The 10,755-nt window shown below is 39.2% G+C and overlaps 1 protein-coding gene across 1 annotated transcript in view; it reads right to left on the reverse strand.

Moving 5' to 3' along the window:
• Window positions 1-5,789: 5,789 nt before the first annotated feature.
• LOC104496518 (kinesin-like protein KIF26B) overlaps window positions 5,790-10,755 on the reverse strand; it is a gene marked incomplete at both ends in the record, with an annotated part of 30,427 nt that continues 25,461 nt past the window's right edge. Inside the window, one exon of the mRNA XM_010139649.1 lies at window positions 5,790-5,956. Within this exon, the coding sequence (XP_010137951.1) occupies window positions 5,790-5,956 (167 nt within the window). The remainder of the gene's footprint in view (window positions 5,957-10,755) is intronic.

Below are 10,755 nucleotides of genomic sequence, written 5' to 3' on the forward strand. Positions count from 1 at the left end.
AGCTCACAGTCTTTCCTGCCAGGACATTTTTACTTTGTTTACACTAAACCATAGCAAGAGAGTATTCTTCATACCCCAACTGCAAGCCTTCTCTGGCTTCAGGAAGTCAAGATTCCTTTTTGTTGGGCATTTACTTCATACACATGAAATAACACCAATATCAGGAAGAAGAAATAACCTGTTAGGGCTTTCACAGCAATGGGGAGCACAGAAAGGCAGCGACTGTGAACACAGATTTCTGATGAATGTTGAGCAAGTATGAAAAAAATCTGTCTCTGAAGTTGTGCACTCAAAGCTAGGTGCCAGTTTTAAATATTTGTTTCATGGTCTTTCAGGTTGACTGAGATCATTGTGACTGAAATTTCCCTTACTAGTCAGCCTCAAGGCAGGCTTTGAAGGTAGAAATATTTGTGAAAATGGTTTACAGATGTTTTAAGACTTGCTGCCAGCACTCCTACTGAAAAACAGTCTATGGATATTTTACCTTAACACTCTCCCTTTTACCTATTTCTTATGCAGTATATTATGAAGATGAGGAAAAAAAATAGACGTTCTGATCAGAATTGTTAATATGTAGTTTCTCAAGATGTCTGAGAGCTGAGAGACTGGCCACAATTCAGCCGTTAAATTTAGTTTGTTCGGCTAATGAAAGAAAATCCTGTTAGGTTCTGCATAGCTTAGTCAGCAAGAAACCAAAATACATTTTCACCTAAGTCTCAGAAAATAATTTTCTCTCAGGGGTATTGAGGTCACCACTATTCGACATCGAGGACTTCTCAGGCCGAGCAGTGGAGTCCACCACTCTTCGGAATGAAGAAACACTGACATCCGAGTAATCTGCAGTTCAGACCATTTAAAAACATTCATCAAGGTTCAGAGCATGGGACAAGCAGACTTCGCTATCTGACAATGTCCGCAGGCTTTTCCTGAGAGGTCTCTCAGGCCTCAGCAGCACCAATGCCCCAGATGTGCCTGCACAGCCTGCAGTGCACCTGCACAGTTTCCAGGAGTATCTAGAGGAGATTCCTGACCTGGCTGCACATCTGCTAGGGTAACACTTCAGCCATACCAGTCACAGCTGGACTACTGACACAAACCAAATGTTTCTTCCGTGGAGCTTCCCAAGCCAAAGCTGGGATCTGTGGTACAAGAATACCCACTGCAACCCAATTCCTTCTCTACTAGATGCTGCCTCTGTTTCTTACCCGGGTTTGCTGTGCATGTTCTGACAAACCCTCTGTTGCAATGCCAGGAAAAGTTCAGTTTTGTGAACTTCCCCTAGACCTTTGAACAATTCAAGCCAGGACCTTAAACTGGCACAATTAATTTAAAACAATACAGTCGTTTAAGGAAAAGCCCTGGTGCGCCTGGATTCTAAGCCTTTGGGCTTTAAAAATTTTCCCCATAAGCGCAGACTAGCTCCTTAAAGTTTCAACAAAAGCCGCGTAATATTGCACTTATAAGCAAAAACAACAAACAGCAGAAATTGTGTGACAAGCTGAGAGTCTATTTTGTGAAAACTACTATGAGATTCTGGGTTCTCTGGAGTGCTAAGTCATCAAAACAGCATGGCAGCTTTAACAAGAGGGGTCCCAAAAACAGGCTCCTCATATAAGCTTTGTAGTTTATGCAACATGTACCAGAATTTTAAGAATATATTCAAAAAGGATTATCAGGAGTGGAAGGGAAATCTGTGGAGCATTCAGCAGTTGTTTGAACACAACATTCACAACACACCTTGGCAGTGAGGCACAGTCTCACCTCCTCCTCCTCCCCCAGCTGCCAAACCACACAGGGATGAGGAATGAGGGTGGAAAGGCTCAACAGCAGTTTTTCCAAGAATGAAGTTAACTGTTACAAGAGTTTATCCTATGCTGAGTAGCTACAGGTCAGTTATACATGAAGCAAAGAGACAAAATAAGTTCTTGAAAAATCTGGACATTTCTGCATTTCATTTGAAAAACATGACTTTCTGCATTTACAACAGTAGCATTGTGTGGCCCTGCTCAGTGTTTAAGCAGTATAAAGACTTAGAAAATGATCCTTTGAACAGAATTTTGAGGCTACTGTCAAGATTATCTATATTCCTAGTAGGTTCAATTAACCCAAATAGGACTACATCTGATTTCAGACCAAGGTTGGCTTTTGTTATACACTGTTACACTTCTTGATCAGCTATAGGAAACAACTTCCAATACTATAATTTAAAAATATCTGCTTCTCATAAATTTTTTGCTTTTTTAAGTTCCAAAGTGAAGTGGGCTTTTGTTTTGCCTCTGTTCTGGTGCAATAGCAGTTTTCTTCTCCAAGAAAGCAAGCTTACTGTGACACGGCAATCAAGGAGCAGTACCAAGATCCCCAAAACTTTCAAGTATTAAGTACAACTGAAAGGCTCTGGTCCAGCTTTGGCTTCTAGTTCCTTCACCATGCTTTCACCCTTTGAGAGACTGTTGAAATTCTACAGTCCAGTCACAACAAAGAAGTTTTATTCAGAAGAGCAGGTTTATTTACGGACTAGTCAGGCCAAAGCTGAAGTCAGAGACTCAGAAATGTTCTCCACATAGAAACCAGCATAGATAGGAACAAGGTTCTTTACAATGTCCCTTGACCTGCTAGAGCTTCACAGAGACACTAGGGAGACAAGTGACAGAAGGTCCTTCCCTCAGCTCTTAGGCAGCATCTGCACCGGTGTGTACTTCTCCTTTAACTGGAGGTAGCACACTCCTGCATTGAGCTTGGAGATCACCAGGCAAGAGGCCAGTACTCCTTAGACTGAGGTGGCCCACAAATGCAGTGCTGCTTATGTCAAAGATCCCAAGGGGAGGTAAAAGTTAACACATATAAAAACCCCAAAATGTTCTGTGAATGATTCTCTTCATGTAAAGAATCTTACCACTATTTCCCACTCACTAAATGAATTACTTTATTCACAAATGTCTACTAATAAGAAAGATGATGATGATAAATTAGTACTGATGGAGGATAACCAAGATAATGAGCGATAGCCCTGAAGAGAAAGGCAAATTTGTTGTGTGTCATTAAAAGCGCAATCAAATAAATTCCATTTCTGTGTCAGAATCACCATTAGAGTTTCATTATTCATACCTGTTTCATCTTATGAATGTAAGCCTACCAGCAGAACACTTCGGACAGTTTTCAACGTTTGTTCCTTTAAAACATTCACATACTGTCCCAGGGGAACCTGGGCATATATCATAAGTTCTCTTTCAGTGATATCCCAACAAATGACAATTCACAGAAGCTGCAGCCCTTTTAGCTGGCTTGGAAATCTATCAGCTACGTATGACAAAACATAAAAGTATTGAGACAACTGATAAGTCTCCTGGCTTGTCAAAAGATTGAGAGTCACTGCGGCCTTCAGTCACTTTTTCAAGGCTCAATGCCTGCTGTAGACCAGTCAAGTGAGTATCACTGTTGGACCAGTAAGTACCTGAGAACAGAAAAATTAAGAGGTCCCAGTATTTCACTCCTGATGTTTCTCAAGTAATTTCAACTATAAACGTTCCCATAGATGCCTTGATATTTTCTCCATACTATAGTATTTTAGTTAATTGTATCTTTTTCCTGATGATGAATGACACATCTGAGCCTCATCTGAGGTTTGCTTTGCTTCTTAGGGAACTTACAATGAAATACTGCAGGACATTATTCAAATTTCAAAGGAATATTTTCTACTCTTCTACTTCCAATTTCAGCTTCACATTCACAAATTTCCCTGGTTGTGTAACAATTTCCTACTAACAGAGCAGGCATAGCTGATAGTCACTACTGCATATGCCACTTACAATCAGAAAAAGGAAAAGTTTAGAATTCATATGCCTGGTGTAAATGGCTGTTTCATATAGTAAACACCACACCACACTAATGAGTTTGACAGTCACGGTCTTCTACTTTATGTTTTAAAATACACATATACATGAGTTCTTATGCTTCTTACCCCAACTTTACAAAAATGCAAACAGACACAGAAGATGAAAGATATAAATTCATGAGAGATCCCCATTTTGAAAACAGTTGTGGATTTTCTTGTTACAAGGTCAAGCAGCAAACAACTGACTTGGATTTGCTGCTTGAACTGTCAGCGGAAGATATAAAGTCCAGAACAAAACTGATTTATGTGATATTAATCTAATTACACAATACCCCAAACTAAACCAGGCATTTTGTCTTGCTAAGTACGTTTTAAAAATAGTCTTAACGCAAGATCTCTGCTGGGCCAAGCACATCCAAGAATTCACACCACCAGCTAGGAACTAACTACTTAAAATGCTGAGATTTACACTAGGGATTTTGAGTAAATTTAATTAGTTTCCTACACCTCCACAGAGTACACTAAGAGTAAATGAACTCTCTCAGCATAAAACAGTGAAACAATGAAGAACAAATGAGTTAAGCCATCTTCATAAATAACTTCTTGCTAAAATATGTGCTAATCCCAATCTGCACTCTAGTTAGATATTACCATGAGTACATTCAGCAATTTTAATTTAAACTGCCTGCAGTTAAAAAGAAAAGGGCAGCAAACCAAGACCACTGTCATCATTCACATTTGCTATTGCAGCATGATATCTGTAAAGAAAAAATAGGGCATCTGCCCCAAACAGTGTACACTGGGCCTTCTGAAATGCTACTCTTAATCCTTCTACATGATTCTCTTGTTGCATGACACTGATTGAACGTATGAAGTCCTCATGTTTGTGAGGAAAAACAGGAAAGACTTCTTTCCAGATTTACAGAGTCCAACAAGTTCTCCCTTTATCTTTAAAATAAAATAGAAACTAAAGGGTAGGAAGTTAATCTGAATATGCTTGAGGTGATCACTCAAAAATTCACTCCATGGTTTGAAATTCAGATCTCTCACTAGACTGAACTGGGAATGTTGTAAAAATAGCTTATTCTCCTGTTATTTCATTACTTCCACAACTCTTCCCAAGTCAATCTTCTAATTATTGAAAACCATTATGAGACACGGATTATTTCAACTTCTTCAGCTACATAAGGATTCAACTGAGCTAAAAAGATTATGTTCTGCAAAGAGCATATTTCTGCACAGAAGAGTATTTCCATTATTGATAACAGATATTTCACCTCTTAGCTGCTATGCTCATTTAACAGATCATTTTAATAACTAATAAAGACAGCCATAAGAATTCTTAATGACACTATTTCACCAAGATTTTTTGAAACATTGGCTGAATATTCAATGGAAAGGGTGTTCTGAAGCTGAGTTTAGACCCTCAGGTTAATTTAACAGCATGACAGGGACAGAAATTGAAATCAGAAACCTTAATTTTCAGTCTGAAAGTAGAAATCTTGAAAATTTCCTAGATGGAAGTAAAATTCAATAAAAAACCCTGAAGTTTACCTGTCAAACAGAACTGTCCACCTCCAAGTAGCTCTACAATTAATTGCCTATCTCAGAAAATTACTTGGGTGGCCCCTTCTCATCCAGAGATACAACCCCTCTAAAAAATATCACTAAATTAGGTATTATTCTGAGACCACAGTCACATTTTAACCCAAATGAAGAATTAAAGAGAGTTTTTACAGAAAAGCATAGAATTATCATCCCCATTTTACGGACAAATGCATACATGTGAATTAAACATTCTCTTGGTAATTCCTGCAAGTTTGTGACAGATGTGTATTTATAGCCATGTTTCAACATGTGTGCTGTATTCTGCCAACTCCACTTCTTCACTACAAAACCGTCTCCTTTGAAAGAAATAATGTTTCCACAGAAGGAAAATCTGAAAAATCTCTCTTACCTGGCAAAAAATGATGCTGCCACCGAGGTGCCTGTGGATACTTCACTGGCAACACACGTGCTCTGGGAAGCAGGGAAGCTGTACAAGGAGGGTTTATCTGCATTGTAGCGGTTCAATGCTGCTTCAGTCAAGCCTTCTCGACTAGTGTCTGTCATCAGCTGAGATATCTGAAGACAGAAAAAAACAAAATTGTCATCAGCTAAAGCTCACTAACTGATCCCTTCTCATGCATAAGTGCCTCTGGGTTGCAGATGGAGTAAGAGCGGCATTTCATTCACTACATCTTTGCTGCTCTGAACAAGTTTATTGCTTCTGCCATGCTAATCTACAGCACTTTGACTCATCTCTCACCTTGTCTGCATTAAAACTAATGAGACAAAATCATTCCATCACTAGAAATGTCAATAATGCCTATGGTTTTCCATCATGTGGAAAAGAAAGAGTAAACCATAATCCTTGTTTGTTTTTACCTTACGGCACAAGAGAGAGAGCTTAGATATGTGTAAGATATTTATATTTTACTTCAGGAATCAAAAAAAAAAAAATTTTGCTTGTCTTTGTAAAATAACAGAGCACTAGTGTATTAAGTATTTTTGTTGACCTTTCTCCAGAAAAGTCAGCACACAGCACAGGAAGGAGCCCCTTGGGATCCTAGACTATTTATCATCTCTCTGGAAAATTGAGATCATTACCACTCACTTTCATTGGCTTTCTTAAAAGGTTTTAAAGATCCCATGATCTCATTCTTCTGATGGCCTATTTAACACTTTTTCCCCTATTAGGAAGCCTGATCTCAGCTTTTCATTGTACGGGAAAAGAAACGAAGGCCAATCAGATATGACCCATCTCTCCTCAAATTAACTGACAGATCCATACTAACTTCAGAGAAATCAGCCCTATTGAAGCACCTCCTCAAAACTTTGATTTCAGTTTCTTGACCATTACTTCTGCATGTAACTACATTGGTGTGATGTCATCTATTGTACTTCACACAATTTCTAACACCTTCCCTTTCCTCCTTCGCTCATTTTTACTACAAATAGCTTTTGTTCACTAATGCACATCACAAAATTGCAACATATGCCTAAAAAGAACCCTCAAAATTATTGCTAGCAACTGTTCAAGGCATAGATTCCTTCCTCCTGCAAAATGTTTTCAAGAACTAGTCTCTCACCTGTTCGATTTCAGTTCTTTTACCTAACCTTACCACCACAATAACAACAGAACATTTTTGGGAGGCACATCAAGAGAGTCACAGAGTCACAGGATGCTTTGGGTTGGAAGGGACCTTTAAAGCTCATCTGGTCCAACCCTCCTGAGGTGAACTGGGACATCTTCAACTCGATCAGGTTCCTCAGAGCCCCATCCAGCCTGACCCGGAATGTTTCCAGGGATGGGGCTTCTACCACCTCTCTGGGCAACCTGGACCAATGTTGAGAAGTACTTGAGATAATCCTGCAGTTCTTTTTCCACCTAGGCTTCCTTTATTTCAGCTGTTAAACATTTCAGTTAAAGTCAAAGTTGAAGAACTGTGGTTGTGAAAAGTCATGTAACACGGTAACATTTTTTAGACCAACTATCAAGCCACCTCTTTTTCTTTCATAGAGAATTGCTACCCATTCTTCTATGGCTAAGAGAATAATCTAAGAGTTTTGCCTTATTTTACACATTTTTAGGCCAATCGGCTGTAATACTTCAAGAACAGGAATGCTAAACTAGCCACTCTATTTCATGAGGAAATAGTAAAATTGCTGAAAGTGCCCCAGTCATGTTAGTCACACACTGAGCTCTTCTAATTTAGTGATTCACTTCATGGAATGAGCAGTGCTCTCAGAAGGCTATAAGCTGAAATCTTGGACTTAAATCATCTCATACTACCGTTAAAACATAGGAATTCAGGCTTGCTGCCAGAATACCTCCCTATATTTTCAGCTTGCAGGCACATGGTCATTTGTTCTTCAATGTTCTGCTAACCTATGTATGCCCACTTGAGGCATCCAATACACTAAATAATAAATCCTCATTTTTTCCCATATTTTTTGCTAATTCAGCTACTTATATTTGCAATGAACTAGCAGAATATTCTGCCCTATCCCCTCAAATCATCCTGGAACTTATTTCATCATCTACCATGTTGGGAACTGCTAAGCAGGCAGGTTTTAAAAGCCATGCCTTCAGAGCAGAGTACAAATATAAACCTAACTTCAACTTAGTCCATTCAATTCATATATCTTAAATCAGAGATGGACCATCATCAATCAATTGCCACTGCTGTCAGTGCCACCACTGTGCTACTCACTTCCATGGCAACCTGACAGCAGTTAAGAAGGCAATGAGTTGACTTATCAACTGCAATCTCAACTGCAATCATAACCGCCCTATCTTCTGCCAAATAAAGAATTGCAGCTTCAGATATGAATTTCCACAGCCAGTGTAGCACATTTCTATTGGTGTCAGCAGATTCCCTGAAGCTGAAAGATGGTGAGGCTTGAGAGTGGCATTTCAGCCAACTGCAAAACAGGAAAGGATTTGTGTGTCTCAGTGTTTGGGACACCCAGAAAACATCCATCATGACATGAACATAAAAGCAGTAACTAAATGGTCTATGCAGTTATAGAGACTTTCAGGTGATCCATATCCATAGATTCTACCAAAGTGAACAGCACAGAGCAAACAGAGCAATAAAAAGACTTAAACTGACCGTGGACATTGCTTGAAAGGTATTACTCTCAAGCTTCCTCAAAAGCTGACACAATGCTTGGTTCCCAAGTTTGAATAGCTTAAATACAAGCACTCCAAAATATTCAAATACTCACTTACCAAAGAGACATGAGATTCTTTTAGAAAGATATAAATGTAAACCATTCCCCCTCACCTGTGTACTCAGAAAAATAGATTTTAGTCAGCAAACAGAATGTTAATGCTTTATAATAAATGGGAATGAAGATCTTATAAATACTGTATTTAGCTCACATTTGCTTATAGTAAAACACAAAGGAACTGAAGAACTGGAAATATTAAAACACAGTTACAAATCCTATATTTGTGGAGTACCACACTATGCATAGGAAGAGAAAGAAAAGAGATAATACTACTCATATTAGGAATTGTATATTCCATGGACAGATGCAGAATGGGCTTGTTTCTACATAAACGCAGGCTTTTTCGGTAGTACTGCTACTTTCTGTATGTCCTACACAACAGCCCAAGTACTACGGGGATGGTCAGCTGCTCAAACTGCAAGCTGTGAAACATCTGTATGATGCTGATCACCAGAGCCTGCTGGAGAGGCAGCAGCTCTCCTTCCTGCTCATTCACACGGCTTGCTTTGTTGCAGAAAACATGAAGCTACTGTTGACGTTGATATTGATGCATTATCTGTGAAAAGCAGCATTTCAGTGTAACCAGCCATGTCAGAGAGCCAGCCCTCTCCAAGTTACCCTGGATGGACACTCATAACGGGCCATGCTGGGCCTGTTAAACACCCTCCTGATCCTGAGCATCCAGCACTACCGCGTGGTTTCCTTACCCATGATGACACACTTCCTGGGCAAAAAAAACCCATTTCTTGGTGTGAAGTCTCTCAGAACTAAACTCCCAAATGCACTTACTGCTGATCCTTGCGATCCTTTGATCTACAGTTTGCCTCAGCAGGGACACTTCTTAGCTGACATGTATTACAAGGATACCAAATTGGGAACATATTTTATTTTACCTAAAACAAGACAGACAAATTAAGACAAAATAAGAACTGGCTTAAGCCACAGTTCAGGATCTTCTAATCTAGGAACGGTTTCCAGTTCCAGCATTTGCTTACTTTGTCTGCCAGTGTGAGATTTTTCAACAGTGAAATGTTTCCAGCAGCAATGAAAGCTGAATTATTTTCCCAAATTTCAAACATTCTGCTATTCCTTATCTGGGAAACCTACACCACCACTTGATGTTATATAGGTAAGAGATCACAGAAGTACCTTGTAATCCTGCAAGACTCATAATATCAGGCAGAACATCACGTTTTGCTTGAATGAGTTTCTCAAGCCATTCTGTTTCTATTTTTTCCTTATATCAAAACAAGAACAGGATAACAAACTAGACCTTGGTATTTATTTATGGAATTGTCCCTTTGGTCATGGGGCCAAATGAGATGGAGATTGATGAGGTGCTGATGGAGATGAAGAGCAAAGATGGTGTTACACCAAATTCTGGGCCAGGCTGAGAACCTTTTTAGTGCCCAGTACTAATCAGAGTATTGTTTATGTGGCACAAATTTGTACACCTGGGTCAATCCACAGGTCAAGTACCTCACTAGACACATACCAACAATATTTAGAGTCTAAATCCTCATTTACTCTCAGAGTCCAATACATATATATAAAATAGTGGGCAGAAAGAAGTCCAGATAATTCATATATCCAGAGACTACTGACTTCAAGTCAGTTCTGCTGCATTTCTTTCTTTCACCTCATTGATTGGAGAGTGTAGAAATCATTTAAACTACCATACCAAAATGAAAAGAGGGCTTTGGAGGTAATCTAACCATCTCTTTTACTCTGTCCTCCAATCACAGCACCAAATTATCACTTTCTCCTCTGATATTACTCACTGAAATTTACACATACACAAACCTGAGTAAATGCTCCCAGAATATATCAAAGAATTTAGGGAAGAATATTCAGAACAAACACATGCAAAGCCCTTTGAGAATTTCTTCTTTCCCCATCCCAGTTCAAAAAACAGTACACTTTGAACACTAACAAACCCAGGCTCCTGGTTTGGGGTTTTTTGTTTGTTTTGTTGGGGGTCTTGTTTGTTTGGTTTGGTTTTTTCCCCTTTTTTATCCACCTATAACCTATGCCTGGCAAGTGCAGTTCATGTAAATCTGCCTCTTCAGTGTCACTGTCCCTCCTGCTAGATACTGTTTCTGGATTTACGGGGGGGAAAGAAGTAGCGATTCCTCAATTCTCTT

Source organism: Buceros rhinoceros, unplaced genomic scaffold (assembly GCF_000710305.1).
Source record: "Buceros rhinoceros silvestris isolate BGI_N320 unplaced genomic scaffold, ASM71030v1 scaffold4757, whole genome shotgun sequence".
NCBI lineage: Eukaryota > Metazoa > Chordata > Aves > Bucerotiformes > Bucerotidae > Buceros > Buceros rhinoceros.